Source organism: Aplidium turbinatum, chromosome 2 (genome assembly GCF_918807975.1).
Source record: "Aplidium turbinatum chromosome 2, kaAplTurb1.1, whole genome shotgun sequence".
Taxonomy (NCBI): Eukaryota; Metazoa; Chordata; class Ascidiacea; order Aplousobranchia; family Polyclinidae; genus Aplidium; species Aplidium turbinatum.
The window spans coordinates 28,906,585-28,925,568 of NC_137473.1; the positions used below are offsets into that span (position 1 = coordinate 28,906,585).

Consider the following 18,984-nt stretch of genomic DNA (forward strand, 5'->3'; position numbering starts at 1 on the left):
TAGTATCTTTTTCGTCCCGGACACGTTAATGACAAAAAATAAAATGATTGATTGATTCATTGCCCAAGCGCAAGCCGTGAGAGTTCAGCCATCGCCGCTTGATCTTCAAGCCTTTTCGTTCACAAAGTTACACGCCAACCAACTGAGCTATCTGGGCGGACTTCTTGTGGTCTTTCACTACCTACCGGCTACCATCTGCTACTATTATCTAACCAACAGCTGCAACTTACAATGAATTGTTTTAGTGGGGAGCTTGTAAACCAGCTCCCATCATTATTATGGCTATTATATAATATAACCTCAACTAAAGAAAAAATAAACATTTTTTAATTTTTCATAACTTTTAGGTATATATATAATATATTATCAATAAATCTGGTTAATCTATTGTTTAGTTATAAAGTATGTCTCAGTATGTTCCAACTGATAAAGAGGATCTTACTTATAATGATCCTGGAAACATCGTTTTTAGTAGCTCCAGATTGCCCAACATTACAGTTGATGAAGGAAAAATTTTGGTTGCAGGACATCAGATTCCCAGAAATACTATGAAAAATTATTGTACAATCAAAAGATACCTGTCTATTCTGTTACCATTTGCACATAAACGTTATGATAAATCCATGTTCAAAAGTGATTGTAGAAGCCAGCACAGAAAAGCACTGTTCAACACTTGTACAAAGTTCATCAGAAATTGCTTCAAAAAATATTGTGTAAATAAATATTTTTGTCAAAGGAAGATACTATTTCCTTTCATTATGGGTGTTCTTTTTGGTATTTCAATGATGGCTGTTTTATTTCAACAACGCATGATATCTACCAACACTATATTGTTATCTATTTATGGAGCTGGAAGTGATAAAGTCTCCTTTCAATTGGAAGCTGCAAAAAAAGTAAAAATGAAACCTCCAACCATTCAACAAGAACGAAAACAGGTAAAAAGTGATTTTGCGTTAATTAGGGGCATACTTTTCAGGAATGGCTTGTTTCAGTGATTTCGATTTGGAGACGCCTATTTATAGACATCTTAATTCGGACACAGTCTTTTTTGGAGATTTCAGACAAATGACCGAAAAGTTTCAGTGTAAAAAAGCTGTCAAAGAATGTTTTATGATCAACATTAGATCATGTACAAATTGTACATTGTACATACATTTTAAACCATTACATTTTTGCCACCTTTTCTTTTTGTTGCTCAACCACATTTTATTTCTACAGTAGCGTTTTTTTTGCGTGCCAACTGAATTGTTCATTCAAAGGAATTTGTATTTATTTCACTGTGAAACAATTACAACATAAACCATTTTGTTTGCATGGAAAGGTAAACACAAAAAGTGCTAACCAAAAGCATTCCTACAAATTCTATAAATAAACAGAAGCCATCCTGGATTTTTAAGAAAGCACCAAATCGGTCGTCTCTAAAAAATGCTTTCTCTGAATTGGGATATCTTCAAATAGTCCCAGACTGTTATTTTGTAGATTGTTTTTATCCATTTGTATAATATGGTGGGTCTGCTACTATTCGGCGAGTCCGATTTGGAGAGTCTGATTCGGAGAGTTCCCTATTCGGAGACAGCCTTTTTCAGAGAGTTCCCTATTCGGAGATTTTTTGAATTTTTTTTTAAAATTATTAGTAATTCTTATTTTTAAAAATTAATTATTTAAAAATTATAGGTTTACTCTAAACTGCCTCTTATGTTTTAACTTCATCTTTTATGGCAAACGCTATTTGGCAACTGTCTTTTTTTAGTTGACACGTTTTCGCTGAGACTTTATCTCATTAACCCCTATTGTTAATCATGAAAACTGTTGTTTTGATGTAAAACACATATTTTGAACGAACCCAGACAACAAAATTCGTCATTTTTACATTGATTCGAACGTCTGCAGATGTTGAATCAATGTAAAAATGACGGATTTTGCCGTCTGGGAAGGCACTCAAAGGTAAACAATGGATAAAATGCAAGAATGCAAAAGAAACGATATTGTGGAATAAAATACAAAATTCTCTGAATGAACAGAAGAATCGGCCATACATCTCTCTGTTATCATTTTTAATGTAAAAATTCCTTTTTGTGGTCCCTTTGTCTGGAACAAATAAAAACTGTGCTGCTGAAATTTCCAATTGTAGTTTTGGTCTTAATCTCATCATCATGATTCGGAGTAAGATGTTTGTTAGGTGATTCACAAGGCTAATTGTTCTGTGGAGTGAGCAACTGAGCATTCTGTTGCTCCGGTTTTCTTTGGTAAATTTATGAATATGGAACGTACCGTATCACTAGGGTCTTTCCGGTTTCATAAATATGATTTAAAGGCATATTATACTAAAGGAAAATTTCAAACCGGAATTAAGCATTAAAATGAGTAAACTGAACATTCAAGAATACATTTCAAAAACAATTACCGAAAAAAATTTGTTTTCAATGGCGCTGGCAAGGCCCAAAGTCTAGAGTTTCATTTATTTTCATTTTTTTCAAAATGACCAAAACGTGCAAACACTGCTCGAGAATACGTCATAAAGGCCAGCAATAACAAAAGCCACATTACCAATCTGATGTTTTGAGCAAATTGTCTGCTGTTTTGATGTTAAAATGTGCTGTTTTGATGTAAATACATACATAGCCTACAGTCAAATCGCCCGCAGTAACAATTATTGCGTGATCGGTTGATTGCTAGCCTTTATGACGTAGACTGCACAGTCGCACGCTTCGTTGCTCAGGCTCAATCTCATTTTGAAAGCTCTGACAAAAGCACGCCCACAATGGTGGTCAGACCGCAATGGGGCAAAATTTTATTGAAAATCGTTTTATGGTAGCATGTTAAACACAAAGAACGTGGAAAATCGCCAAGTCAGGTTTTTCCTTTAGTACCCCTTTAAGATCTCAGTGGTTAGGTCTAAACCCCACTCATCTAAAGCTTCGATAATTTCAACTATATATAAAAGAAACGATATTGTTTGTTTGTTTTTTCTGTACTATTAATCCAATTATATATTGTATGTATCCAGTAAAACATACCATGTGGGGGCACCTTGACTTAGATAACCGCATGGTTTTTTCGGTGCCTCCATGGTGTAGTTTCCATATAAAAAAAGCTATTTGTTATATCTCCTGATGTGTACATTGAAAATGAATGTGGAGCTATGCCGAAATAAACTTGATTGATTGATTGATATTGTGGAATATCCTAGTATGCGTATCCTAGTCAGCTGAAGTTTTCTTTTCTACACGATTTCAACGTTTAGCGACGTTGAAACGATGTAGAAACGGCAATTTCTGCTGGTCGGGATAACTAGGCTACGGTATTTCAACGTTTAGCGACGTTAAAACGATAGGCCACACATTTGGTTATCTGTTACTACAATGTAAAAATGAACTGTTAGGCTAACTGGGTTCTTGAAACAAATTTTTACTGGTCGGGATAACTAGGCTACGGTACCCGATAATTTCCTTTCAATCCAAGCTGTAGGCCACGAATTTGTTGACCCAAACTACCGGTAATCATTTTAACTATTCAAAAGTACTAATTAACTTATAGATAGGGATGGGCAATATAGAATTTCGAATAGTTGCAATCCGAATATCTAGTTATTCGAATTGAAATCACATTTCGAATCGAATTTTCCAAACCGAAATGAAACTATCCCCTTTTCCGACTACCAAATTTTTATTGATTTTTCGCCGATCAACTACAACGATGACAACAAGCAGCTTTCAGCTGCCGAGGAAACCCGATTGTTCCTTTAGGCAAAAATGCAAAACAGTGATGCAATTGAATGGTGGAACAAAGATTAAGAAAAGTTCCCGCTGTTGTTTGATCTTGCGAGGAAGTATTTAGCCACTCCTGCATCCTCAGAAAGATCCTTCTCGAGTGCGGGATTAGCAGCATCAAAACTGCGATTGCGGCTCACTGGCGAGCATTCAGAAGCTTTAAACATTCTTCACTGCTACAAAGACTTGCTCTCCTAGCCAGTTAGCCTACTGTTATTTTTCGTTTCGTTGCCACTTTTCCATTATGTGTCTTCAATAAAACCAGAATAAAAGCAAAAATTTTTGACAGTTTCTGAAATTAAACAAAATTGTTCTAGAATAGGTATTCGAAATTCTAAATTAAAAAAATTATTCTAGAATAATTCTAGAATAGCTAATTATTCTATTTTGCCCATCCCTACTTATAGACATAAACATGATTTTTTTTTGTAACATCTTTTTTTTATTTTCCCTTCGTATCTTAAATTTTTCTGAAGATGTTGCGGCGTGCCAAATTTCTTTCAACTCAATCACTTACTTCGGTCACAAGCACGTTTTAACGTTCGCGTTTTGTCGCTTCTACCTTTTTCTCGACCGTTGCTATGTTGACGTGTATTGTTTTTGATATGATGGTCACAAATAAAAACAACTCAACTGAGCTGACATGACGAATTTTCATTTAATTGTTAAAACATTTTATTTCTATTTTCTCTGCACGATTTCAATGTTTAGGGCGGAATTCAGAAACCAGACTTAAGGCGGCTTAAGTCTGTCTGGACAAAAGTCTGCGTTAAGCGTCGATTTTGCGATTCAGAAAGCAGACTTACTCTTTTGCAAGGCTTATACTCGGCTTAAAATCCGAAAGATATAAGCCACCTGCGGAGGTGGTTTAAGCCTCTGTTGAAGGAAAAAGTGTTTGGCTAATACTGGAGGTATCGAAAGTAGGAGGTTTGTTACAGCATTTTTTTTTTAAATAGACCGTCTGGTGCAAAGGCCACGAGACTTTTTTGATAGTTTTTAATGTGAAGCAGGTGTGCCTGTTATCTTAGCTTGGTTGCAGGCACAGTTTTGGTCTGACAGTTGGCTTGATTGTTGAATAACTAGACTTCTTTCAGATGCTGACAATAGTAGGTTACTAGTGTTATTGCTGGTTGTGTAAATTTTGAAATGCCTATTTTGTGTTGTTGAATAACCAGACGCTCACACGCAGTTTAGTAATACTGCTTGTAACATCACTTTTGCAAACATACAATTGTGATTGGTCATACTTTTTCCTTTGTCTGCAATGCCATGAAAAAACAAGTCTATTAACTATCTTACATCTGACAGTTTTCAGACTAAAGGGAGTCTATGCGCCCGCCCTTTTAGTCATAAACTGGCAACAGTATTCCTGCAATTGTACTATTTTTAACTTTCAAGGCATCAAAAATAACCTGAGTTATCTGATTCTTTCAAATTGATGAATTATTGCAAACGAAAACCATGTGCGTATTGGCATAACGTTGTCTTAACGTTGTTTCAGTGCTTAATGAGTATTACTTGCTTGTGAAGGAAAGTTTTGTGTCAGATCTGTTGTGTCATGGATTACTTGGCATCTACGTTAACGAACGACTTACTGATGCAACTACAACGTTTCTATTTCAACATGACAAAAAACGACTTTTTTCTAGTTGTAGGTTTAAATAGCACAACATTGCATTATTTGTTGATTTAGCATGAATATAGCTCAGCTATACGCAAACACTTCTTCGCGTCAGTTAACTATCGCTAAGATATGAACTAGGCTACTGCTTTAAATTCAGTGAGCGACTTGATGAGCGAGTTTACTGCGTTTTTAAATAAACATAGTGTATACAAATTCCCATAACCCTTTAATGTAAATTGCATTGTTATTTTTTATTTCAATAAGAATACCAAGAGGATTTAATTACAACGATTCTGAACGCCAACTGCTTATTGACCTCATCAAAGACTTTCCAGTGGTGGAAAATAAATAAAAAAAATGATAAAAAAGCCTTTCCAAAATAATCAAGCGAGGAATGATTTAACTAAAGTTTTTAACGCGAACACCTCTACTGAAAGGACCACCCAGAGAGCAAAACCCGTTATATTTACATTGATTCAACGTCTGCAGGCGTTGAATCAATGTAAAAATGACGAATCTTGCTGTCTGGGCACAGATCAGCTGAAAAAGTTAGGGTTAGTTAGTCCATCTGAAACATGGCGTTATTGACACAGGTTTTGGTTTGATACTTAGGTCACAGTATATTATTGCATATAATTGTATTTTCGTTTTCTCACAAATTTGCAAACCATTGCTTTTAGGCAACTCTTCGATGAAGAGTATGCAAATATTCACATTGAAAGGCCTGTTCGCGATCATGCAGATCCTTTTAATCAACTTAGCGACATAACAAGCAGTTTTGTCAACGTTTCCGTCTTAGCAAAACTGCAACTATGGAACTCTTTGAATTGTTTAAAAATGACGAAACGTTGACAGCCCGATCGCATGCAATACCGCTCATACTGCAGCTATTGATAAGCCTTCGATTTTTTGCAACTGGCCATTTCCAGAGAAGCGATGGCGACTTGGCCGGGGTTAGTCAAAGTTCTGTTTGCAGAATTGTAGCGCGTATTTCTCGGTGCATACCCATTGTCACCCAATAGAATTCCATCAATTTCTCCATTCTCAAATTTATCTCAAATGATGCTGTTGTCAAAAATCCGCGCATCATGTGTTAATCCTGGCCATGATTGTGCAAGCAAAGTCAAAACTTTCCTATTTAGGCATCAAAAATAACTTGAGTCACCTGATTCTTTCAAATTTATGAATTATTGTAAACGAAAGCCATGTGCATATTGGCATAACGTTGTTTTACGTTGTTTCATTGTTAAATGAGTATTCCTTGCTTGTGAATGAACTTTTTGTGCTAGATCTGTTGCGTCATGGATTACTTGGCATCTACTTTAGTTAACGAACGACTTACAATGCAACTATAACGTATTTCAACATCATAAAAAAGTGCTTTTTTCTAGTTGTGAGTTTAAAGCACAAAATTGCCTTATTTGGTGCTTCAGCAGGAATGTAGCTCAGTTTACAGCCTTCAGTTTCACGCTTCATTACCTCAACCAAAGAGTTGCTATAGCAATTTCTCTTTCGCACGAAAACAAAGAGGCTTAATACGGTCTTATATAAGTCGCGTGTAAGTCGAGTTTCTGCATCGCAAATAAGCTTCTCGTATAAGCCTGGCCTATATAAGTCTAACTTACGCATAACACTGACTTATTTTGAGACGCAAATCTGAATTCCGCCCTTAGCGACGTTGAAGCGATGTAAAAACGGCAATGATAAATAGGCTACGATACCCGATAATTTTTTATTTTTTCTGCACGATTTCAACGTTTAGCGACATTAAAACGATGTAAAAACGGCAATGATAATTAGGCTACGGCACCTGTTAATTTTCAAAAAAAATTTCAAAAAATCTCCGAATAGGGAACTCTTCGAAAAAGGCTGTCTCCGAATAGGGAACTCTCCGAATCGGACTCTCCGAATCGGACTCGCCGAAACGGGCCATTCCGATAATATGGTAGCCCCTATGTTTCCAAAGGAGATGTCAAACTGCAGTTGTATATATATCAATGTATGATTAGGCATTGATGGATTGAATCTTTATCCTCGGAGTGTGAAATCTTTTCTGGGAGCTTAATCCTGGTAATTTTGCATACTTGTAAAGGCTTGAACCACTGACGCAGGCTCGTTCACCAAGATTGACAAAGGTGAGTTTCAGATTGTTGGGAAATTACTCGATCCAATAGATGTCGCAGAATAGTGAGCAGTCCTCAACGTACTTTGCTGAGGTGCACATCCCGAGAGTCCAATCAGGGCCAGCTTGATCTTAAAGCTTCTTCGTTTACGAAGTCACGTGCTAACCAACTGAGCTGTCTATTCCAGAACACCAATTCATTTCATATATGAAATTCCATCTTACCAGGTAACAAGATTCTGTACCTGTATCTTTGTGTGATATGGTTTATGTTGTTTATGTCTGGCTTTTCACATTTATATCATCACAAACCTATTGTCAGAGTTGATGTGAACAACTGGACTGAAGGTTTGAGAAGCCTTCATGTACAGTGCTGCCATGAGTCCTTACATTAATTGTGTAATGGTATCATATTGTTGTTGTTGCAAACATAAAATTTCTGTATTCTGTATTTTTTCATCTATTGATAATGCTCAAAAAAGATATGGTATTTAAATTGGGTTTACTATTTTAGATATTCAATATTGACAATTTCTACATCGTTGTATAGAGCTACTTCTGTTATAATGTCATGCTGCATTTTATCTTCATGAATTGACATTATGTTTATCATTGCATTCATCATTTATGATGAGTTTTACTAATAACTTATATTTTTGTGAGGCGTTATTCAAACAAAGAGTAGACCCGAACCCGATATACTTTGTTCATCTTTTTGTTCGCTCAGTGCTTGTTAAATTGAACAATTGAACATATAATACAGTATTAATTTCATAAGTTATGATTTTTTTAGCTTACACAACAAGGAAAATTGAAAAACAGGATATTCGTTGGTGTCATCACAGCTGAAAAGTTTCTTACCACAAGATCCTTAGCTGTGTACAATACTTGGGGTAAACAGGTATATAGATATTTTGCGTTAGCATTATTTTTTATTAGTTTTCTATTCTTAATTTAATGCAACGTCTGCTGCATTTTTTTTTATGTGCCACTGTAGCTCACGCAGGCCATTTTCAAATTGATCATAGAATTTGATTTTATATTTTGAAACACCGGTAGCCTACCCAACCCAACTTCATTGAAATGCCGATTTTTTTTTTTAAATTTTGACCTTGAATCAGTATTTTTGCCTGTCCTTACATTGAATTTGTCAATTGTTTTTCTAAAATTACTTCATGCAGCTACCGTAATTATAATATATTTCGTACATTGCAATTCCAAGATTTTGAATATATATGATATTTCTTTTAGCTACTGTATCTATTTTAATTTATGCAGAGTTTTAAATTCAGGTTGACAAGCTAGAATTTTTCACTGAACATGGCAATGGAGACAAATATAGAGTTCCTGTGGTCAATTTGGATAGGGCGAGTGACTCTGAGTACCCTCCCCAGAAAAAGGCCTTCGAAATGCTTAAAGTAAACATCATCTATTTATTAAAGTATCCTCAACTACAGTATTACAAAATTCCAAATCCAACGACGCCTTAAGTTTATTTAGAGAATTTTGTATTTTATTCCACAATATTATCGTTTTTTTTTTGCATTCCAACAAAGAAAAATAAATTGAAATGAAATTTAGCAAAAAATAAAAAGCAAGTTGAATTTATTTTTGAACTAATAAATTAAAATGTTCAATGTCAAGGTTCATAAAATGTTAAGATTATGTATCGCTGAAACCCAGGTTTATTCTAAACAGCCACTTAGGTTTTAACTTCATTTTTTCTGTCAAACGCTATTTGGCAAAATCTGTCTTTTTTGTTGTTGAGACTTTATCTCATTAACCTCTATTAATCATGAAACGCTGTTGGAGCAAATCGGTGTTGCAATTGATCGGCAAAATGACCATTGCATTTACAAGCGCTCCGCACCAGTCAGCAAAACACTTTTTTTTACATTGAATCAACCTGTTCAGACGTGAAATCAATGTAAAGAAAAATGATAGGCCAACTGAGTAATTCAACGTATTCAGACATTGAATCAATGTAAATACGACCTGTTAGGCTAATTTGGTTCTTGGAACAAATCGAATGGCTTTTGTAAATGTTTCTCAATTACAACCTATATCTGGTCTGCAGAAGTTCCGTTTTTTACACGATTTCAACGTCTGGTGATGTTAAAACGATGTAAAAATGACAATTTTTACTGGCTGCGAGCTAGGCTACTGCACCGAAGTTGAACTTGACCAATTAGGTGGTTGCAAACGTATTTCCTTTCAATGAAATCTATAAGCTACCACGTTTGGTTTTCCTTTGCATTACATTCAAAAGTTTGGTGACATCAAAAATTCTTTGACTGTCTTGAGTAACAGCATCTTTTTGTGAAAAAGGTTGTTTTGGTGTAAAACAAATGTTTTAACAGTCTGTTCAAAATACTAACTTACAGGCTTAAGGCACTCAAAAGTAAACACTGGATGAGATATACTGTATCATATTTGAAATATCATATATAAAATCAACAAAAAGCTTCTTTAAAAAATGAATGACATAAACATGACGCAAAGAAAGTGGATGAAACAATAGCCTATCGATTCTATAGTCCAGAATGTGTATGAGCTGTGAAACGGCTGCACGGCTAAAAATGTTTGGAAATGGAAATTACTGCCATAGCTTATGTATACAGATGGTCTTGACAACAATCCAATCCATCAATGCATTACAAACATCAACAATCCAATCCTTCATTATCATTCATTTCTCTATTGTAAGCTAATTCCTTTCAATATACATAGTATACCGTATGCCGCTGTGATTTTACAATTGTCCGAAAAAGGCCGTCTCCGAATAGGGAATTCTCCGAATCGGAATCGCCGAAGTAGCAGACCCCAGTCTTCTTGTCAGCTGCTCCCCTTCTTTTAGCATACCATTAAGTGTCTGCCAAGACACAGATGCGTGCTGTGGAACGGTGTCGCATCAATATCCTTTCGAACGTCGTGCAGACCTTCTCACCACCTGTCGACACAACTTGGTGCTTATACAATCAAGTTTCATTTTGCTTTCATTTTGTCAAACTTTTCGCCCCTTTGGAAATATCACCATGACCCACCGGTTAAAAACCACTGATGCAAGATATTATTGATCTTGGAAGAGGTCATCATAGCAGTCAGCAAATCAGTCTCTTTTTACACTGCTCCGATCTTTTATAACTTTGAATTACTGGTAATGTAAAAAAGGACTGAACTGCTGATTGGGAAAAGAGCATGAAGCATTGCGTTTTCATAGATGTACCCAGGGCAGCTTTGTTTTTTGTTTTAACCTGATAAGATTGGAATAACGCACAACACATTTTTACTGTTACTTTCCGTCTTATACCAACACAGTTTTCACTTTATCATTTGATTGAATAAAATCAGATCGGCTATTATTTCATTAAAGAAATCCATCTGTTTAATTACTTTTTTAAACAGTTATTTGTGCTGGCGTTGAGTAGCGATCTTTTCTCACATTAATAAATGTATTATGTAAAATCACAAACGCATCTATCTGTATCAGTAAGCTTTTTTTAAGTATAGTTTTTATGTTTATACATGGCTATACAAAGTACTCTTTCTGTGGAAGATTTATGACAATATGTTAAAGAAATGTAGCAGAGTGCAGACAATTTGTTTTTCACCACTATACAAATAGTTCATCACTTTTATCGGCAACTTGTTTCATGCTGTTTTAGGCTCGTTTTTAATTCGCAAATTCACACATGCTCTATCCCACAGTATATCTGCGCGCATCACATCAATGATTTCGAGTGGTTTGTACGGGCGGATGATGACGTTTATATTCGAGTGAAGTTACTCAAGAAGTTTTTAACCCAAATCGATTCCGATCGTGTGGTGAGTTGAGTGGCATTCGCGATTAATTAATTTAGCAAATTTTTGACATTTGTTACTGCATACCATTAGAATTGTCCAACATTTACATATGTTATTCTCTTTTGAATTCGGAGTAAAACTAAAAAAAATTTTGAAAAAGGTTCAGCGATTCAAAAGATACTGCAATTTGAAATTTCCTTGTCACTTGGTGGCACCACATGCAAAAAAATCTTTAAAAATCAATATTTTGGGCTTCGGTGATGATAGAGAGTCGATGAAAGTGTCTAATTTACCATTTTTGGGGCCAAGGAGTTCAAAAAAGTAAACTGTGTTGCTCTGAACCCAATAGAAAAAAAGTTATGGAGCAAGAAAATATTTTTGGACGGCGGACTTGAAAATCAAAAAAAGCCATGCGGCATTCCGCTTTTGCAAAAATTTTTTTTTGTAAAATGCACTTTAAAGATGTCTGATTGATATAAAAATGGATTCTGCGATGGATACAGCGTTATATAAAAACAAACATTATTATTATTAATCTATAAAATGTTAAAAATGAATAACTAATAATTTACATCGTTGATTTATAGAGAGTAGGTAACATATTACTGTATATAAACAAAAAAGAAAGTGGAATGGTATCATTACATGACTTGGATACGGAACTTGGGCCATGTACAATTGGCTCACTCACAAATAGCATCAACAGTTGTCATTTCACTGTCCCACTGCAGGAAAAATTGCTTAAGCCTCTTGATGAGCTCCCAGTAACTGAAAGAGAATTGCTTCTATGGCGATCAGGCATAGGTTGCACAGATGGAACAGCTGGTGTTAACACATGCCTTCATCATGAAGCTTACTACCTTATAAAATTCACAAGCTATGCTGCATCTAAACTATGTTGCGATGTACTTGGAGTTCATACAAGTAAAATGATGAAAGCCTCCAAAGGAACACACAAAATTGATTTGGATCTTGCAAGGAAATTAAGAATGAAATATGAAGCAATAATACCAGGTTTCAAAGTATGCCATGCATGTCTAAAGCAGATGAAACCTGAGATGAACGAAACAAGTGAAGTTGAGAGAAGAGAATCCGAGGAGAGGCAAATGGCTACATCTACATCAGGGAGTGACAATGATGAGGAAATTAGAGAATGAAAGAATAAAGAGAAAAGGGAAAGTGAGAAAGAAAAATTAAACAGCTCATTACAGGCAATTGGATATTCTCCTTTGAAGTTGCACAGCATGCCAAAGAGACACAAACCCACCGCCATAAAACAAAAACTGAAGCAAATTACAAATGAATTAGCAAAGTCATTTTCTAGTGCCGGGGACATTGCTATAGATCTTATAGAACAACAACCAACATGTTCCAACAAAAAGTGGAAGACATCATTATGATGATCTCAATAAGTTGATGTTTGAATTGAAGGAAAAATTCCAGGAAACAACTATTCATGGAGATAAGGTGAAAATCTTGACACTAAAACCATCATCATTTCATCATGGTCTATACATAAAACAGCAAACAGCAAATTTTTTGACTGTCATATAAGCACAGTACGTCAGGCATTGAAGCTGAAATCTGATCACAGCCTACTATCAAAACCTGTGCGATCTGCTAGACAGGGTATTAGTGATACAGTCAAAGACCAGGTCCTAGCATCTTATGAAGATGACGAGTTTTCTCGATTGATGCCAGGGTCCGGTGACTATGTCAGTTTGGGGAATAAAATCCACCGGCAAAAGCGACTTCTTCTCTGCAATTTGAAGGAACTGTACTTTGCCTTTAAATCATAATTTCCTGAAACCAAAATTGGTTTGTCAAAGTTTTGTGAATTCCGTCCAAAATGGTGTGTTAAGATGGGATCTTCTGGGAGTCGTTCGGTGTGTGTTTGTGCTATTCATCAGAATGCCAAACGGGTTGCTTCTGCCTGTGGTTTAGAATACAAAGAAATGATGGCCGAAATTGTGTGTAATTTAGAAGATAGGATGTGTATGGTTCATCGTTGTTCAAACTGCCCAGGAAAGGAAGGACTAACATCAAAACTAAACGAGCACTTCAATGGAAGAGATTCTGAAGACATTTAGTTCAAACAATGGCAGTCAACCAACCGATCAGAACTCAAACATTTTAACAATGTGTTGGTCTGCTTTCATTGCATTTTCTTCAGCAAAGATGGATAACCTGACCTCTCATTCCTATATTTCAAACTTCAAGCCCGTTATCTGAAGCAACTAAAAGCAAACCTTTCACCGGACACGATAATAATTCTTGGGGATTTTGCCGAGAACTAAATATATACTATTCAGGACGAGATACAGAGCTACCACTGGAACAAAGAGCAATGCAGTCTACACCCATTTGTTTTGTATGTTGTTGTTGATGACACAGTCCAATCATTTTCATTCTGTTTCTTGTCTGCTGATTTAACTCATGACACCGGGTTTATGTATGCACTGCAGGGTAAGTTAGTGCATTATCTCAAAAATCATTTTCCGTCAATTTCCAAAATTGAATATTTTTCTGATGGCTGCAGCGGTCACTATAAAAACTTCAAGAATTTTCTAAATTTGACCTTTCACACACAGGATTTTGGGTATGACGCTTCATGGGTGTTTTTTGCCACTAGCCAACTAGCCATGGCAAATCACCATGCGATGGTATTGGTAGAACTGTGAAGTAGTAGTAGTCCAGTTTTAATCCGGTGATGTCCCCGTTACCGAGGGTGGTCAGATTCACCTCCAAGTGCCGCAATCGTTTTCACACCCTGCCTCCACATCGATCTGTCTAGCGCGTCCTCTCTTGTCAAGCCCACCTTGCTGCTTTCTTCCTCAACTTGCTTTTTCCATGTTTTCTTTGGTCTTCCTTGTTTTCTACGAGCCTCCACTCGCAACTCCAGCGCTCTTCTCAAAACATCATCTTCATCCCTTCTCAAAACATGCCCATACCACCTCACTCCATTCGCTTTTGCCAACTTATCAACACTCTCATTCAACCCAAGCAAGCCCACAAGTTCTTCGTTTTCCTTTTGTCCATCAGCTTTACACCACACATTGTTCTCACCATCGCTCTCTCAGTTCTTCTTAAAATGGCCAATTCGTTTTCCCGTAAGCACCATGTCTCACTTCCGTACAGCATTGCAGATCTCACACAACTAGTATAAATTTTTCCTCTCATTTTCAACGGAAATCTTCTACCACATAACAACTCTCGACACTCTCTGAATTTCACCCAACCAAACCTTCCTCTTGCAGTCACTGCCGCTTCACAACCACCACTGGTAGAGCTCGACCGATATATCGGTCAGCCGATATATCGTATCGGCTATTTTTCGCCGATAAACATCGGCCAGCAAAAGCACACTCAAAACCAGCCATACATGCCTTTAGAACAGGGGTCGGCAACCTACGGCCTGCGGGCCGGATCCGGCCCGCCAAGCAAAATTATCCGGCCCGCAGCATTTTTGCAAATTGTAGTTGGCGGGCCAAAACGAACATCCCATTATTTTATGCTGCCATTTGGTTTTACATAACCGAATTAAGATTACTAAATGTTATGTAAAACTTTCGCAATTTTTACTTTTCCATATTTATCCGTAACGCTCACTTGTAATCACGTAGCCTGTGTACTTATGCCGCAACAATGCTTAGTTAGGGCATTGTCGCCATTTTGAATTTCCTTGATATTCTTTCTCTGCGAACTGCATTTTAGAGAGAGCGACGTTGCAGGCCTGACAGATAGTTTGATAGATTTGAAGTTTTAAGAATTAGTTTGTTTGAAGGTTGATAATTTAGAAATATGTGTAGCTTAGGAAGCAGGAATTGGCCTTTTTAGTGACAGCCGGTCCAGACTTTTAAATTACTTTATTTTTTAGAGTTATAATTTACTCCCAGTTCCATTTTTCCGTTTTTTTCAACAAGTGATTCTTGTCTTTGAAGAATTTGCTGCTTGTTAGAATCCACCAAGCATAGGAAATTATCACAAAGCGCCTTTGTACCCGCGACCTATCGATCATGGGTCGCTTTGTTATAGTAAACTAGGTTTGGGGCAAAATTTAGCTTAAGCTTGCAGAAGGTAGCATCAAGGTACTTGGCAGTTTCACCTTGAAGTCCGGTTATATTAGCCTATTTACTGCATGCTAGTTGCAGGCTACATGAGTTGCGTTAGTAATAGTCAATTAACCGTATATTTAACGGCAAGTTGAGAACACAACTTACTGATGACCACTTGCAAGATGTTATGATTCTTGCCTCATCCAACCTATCACCTGACCTTCAGAAACTTTCTAGCAGGAAACAACATCAAATATCACATTAATGTTGTGCTGTCAATAAATAAAGTACTTGGTGTTTTTCGTTACCAATTGTTACTAATTTTCTTTATATTAATCTAAATAAGCCTATAGTAGCTAAATATGGAGATACTCTGATAAGAACGCCAATTTTAACAATATTATGAAAAGTAAAGAAAACGGAAGTGCAAATGGAAAACTTGTACGGCCCGTTGACATCTGCGCAGTTTTGTTTTGGCCCGCGACTGAAGAAAGGTTGCCGACCCCTGCTTTAGAAGAAACACAAGTTGCTCATACGTGCTTGCATAGCACAAACAATTGCTGTGAGAATATAATTTCCCACCCATTCTAGTGCGCGCATCTAGAAAATGTTAATACTGTATCCCTTAGCTTCCATTCAAGCAGGAAAAATTTCGAGTTTTACGTTGCTTCAACGATTGATGACATTGAATCACTGTAACAAAGATGAATTTTTCGCTAAAAATCGATGGGAGTGCGGGTGTACTTCTACACTAACCACGCACAGCTTATTTCAAGTCTTACGTCACAATGCCTGGCTTTGATCTCCGAGTGATATTGATAAGGCAAGGTTCGTTACAAAATTAGATCATACGAGTAGGCTATCGCAGCAAGATGCAGCAAAATTTGTCAAGTTTTGGTATTACAGTAAGAAAGAAAAGGTCCGGGGAAAATTAACTTTCGTTCACGTGACATGCAAAAATAAACCCAAAGAAAAAATCCTAGTGAAACTTTGCACAGAAGAAAATAGTAGCGTTATTGTAGAAATTGCAAAAATAAAGAAAAAATCCTGGTGAAACTTTGCACAGAATAAAATAGTAGCGTCATTGTAGAAGTTGCAAAAATAAACCCAAAGAAAAAAGCCTAGTGAAACTTTGCACAGAAGAAAATAGTAGCGTCATTGTAGAAGTTTTCCGATTCGTGCCCAGAGCATTGTGACGCAAGAAGCCACACGACCTCTTTCGGTGGAACTTATGCGGCGTAATTAAGCAAGCTGCGCCGAGTCCAGGCGGGTGGGCCGCGCCCGCCGGACATTTCAGGAATTAAAAAAAAAATTAATTCAATTTTAAGTCCAAAAATTTCTGTAACCATCTGCCACCTTCTAATACTAGCCTACTTACCTTATTCGCAAGGTATTGTCGCTATATGATAGGCCCTACTAGACCTACTAATTAAGCGATTAGTTTTTGTCAATTATTGTCATGTTACATTCATGCAACGTTAAACAATGTTGATTCGCCGTTAAACGAGCAAAAGTGTCCAGCCGCGCCGTTTGTCTCCACTCTGCCACTCATAAGCCCAGTGCTATAAATCAAGTAAATTGCGCAAACCTGTGCGGAACTTCATTCGCAGCAAAAGTCTGACCGCAATTTCTACTGCTGTTACATCGTTTTATCATCGCCAGATGTTAAATTGGTGTAAAAACTGTAGCATTGTTCTTCAAAGGAGCCTTGGTGGTGGGAAAACAACAGTGGAGTTCTGCATTATTATTGGTGATCACGACGTGACGTAACAGTATGTGTTCGTCCGCCCAGCTATTTTGAAAACTTGGCGCCTATGACAGCAACCAATGCCTAAACTTTCTTGGACTGGTTTGTTGCTTAATAACCTTGTTGGTAACACATTTTTCGTAGTTGATATATATCGGCCGATATATATCGGTATCAGCCTAAAAATTTCATAAATATCGGTATCGGCCTGAAAAAGTGATATCGGTCGAGCTCTAACCACTGGCATTCAATCTATCTCCTAGATAGCAAAAGGCATTTACTGATTCAACTTCGTCATTCAGCTTTTCAACCGGACCAACCATTCCTTCTTCAATCTTCTTGCATCTTTCACATTCAAAACTATCTCCGGATCTGCATGTCACGACCTTTGTCTTTTTGATGTTCACACCATACCTTTACATTCAAACGACTCCTTCCACTTCTCAAATTTCTCTCTCAGATCTTCCATTGTGTCACTCAACAAAACCAAATCATCGGCGTACAGTATCTCCATTAATGAATCTTCTCTTACACATTCGGTAATCACATCAATCACAATGGCAAAGATTAGAGGAGAGAGGACAGAACCCTGGTGTACACCGACCTTCACCGAAAACTCGTCTGAGAGAGCAGATCCAACGCGAACTCTCGTCCTTGCATCGTCGTAAAGACCCATTACGGCTTGCACGAGAGCTTCTGGCATTACTTTTTTTCTCATTGCTCATTCCATCACTCTTCTTGGAACTCTATCAAACGCATTTTCCATGTCCACAAAACACATGTACAAGTTCTTACCCTGGTCCCGATATTCCTCTTGCAACCTTCTCAAAATAAAAATAGCATCTGTCGTTCCCTTCCCAGGCATAAATCCACACTGCATCTCGTCCAGCTTCACCACAGATCTTATTCTATTCACCAACACCCTTTCCACTACCTTCATTGCATGCTCCAACAGTTTTATTCCCCTATATGACCCACAATCCATTACATCACCCTTTCCCTTGAGGGTCTGCTACTATTCGGCTAGTCCGATTGGGCTGATCCGATTCGGCTAGTCCGATTCGGCTATTACCCTTTTCGGCTACAGCCCGATTCGGCTAGTCCGATTTGGCTGATCCGATTCGGCTAGTTCCCTATTGGGCTACAATCTTTAGCGGTTAGTTCACTATTTGGCAATTTTTTTGAAAATCCAACGATAATCCTTCTGTAATCCAACATCGTTTCTTTTGCATTCCGACAAAGAAAAACAAATTGAAATGAAATTTAGCGAAAAATGTTTGAACTATTAAATTTAACTGTTTGCTCACATAAAATGGACAACGACGTCTTCTGTTTATTTAGAGAATGTTGTAATATCGCTTCTTTTATAGTTGAAATCATCGAAGCTTTAGATGAGTGGGGTTTAGACCTAACCATTGAGATCTTAAAACTAAAAAACGAATTAAATTTATTTTTGAACTATCAATGTTTGCTCAGATAAAATTGACATGTATCCTGCGTCGCCGTCTGCATGCAAACTTAGAATATATTAGAATCCTCAACTATTACAAAATTCTAAATCCAACGACGCCTTCTGTTTATTTGCAGTAGAGAATTTTGTATTTTATTCCACAATAGTTGATCTCGAAGCTTTAGATGAGTGGAGTTTAGACCTAACCACTGAGATCATAAATCATATTTATGACACCGGTTACATCCCTAGTGATATGGTACGTTCCATATTCATAACTTTACCAAAGAAAACCGGAGCAACAGAATGGTCACTCCACAGAACAATTAGCCTTGTGAATTACGTAACAAACAGCTTACTCCGAATCATGTTGATGAGATTGAGACCAAAACTACAATCGGAAATTTCAACA

The 18,984-nt window shown here is 36.9% G+C and overlaps 1 protein-coding gene across 1 annotated transcript in view; it reads left to right on the top strand.

The window, feature by feature from the left end:
- The first annotated feature begins 885 nt into the window (after positions 1–885).
- LOC145765119 (chondroitin sulfate synthase 3-like) overlaps positions 886–18,984 on the top strand; it is an 89,004-nt gene continuing 70,905 nt past the window's right edge. The window contains exons 1-4 of the mRNA XM_082576872.1: positions 886–935; positions 8,310–8,417; positions 8,809–8,934; positions 11,225–11,341. Coding sequence (XP_082432998.1) covers positions 900–935; positions 8,310–8,417; positions 8,809–8,934; positions 11,225–11,341 — 387 coding nt within the window. The 5' untranslated portion in view covers positions 886–899. The remainder of the gene's footprint in view (positions 936–8,309; positions 8,418–8,808; positions 8,935–11,224; positions 11,342–18,984) is intronic.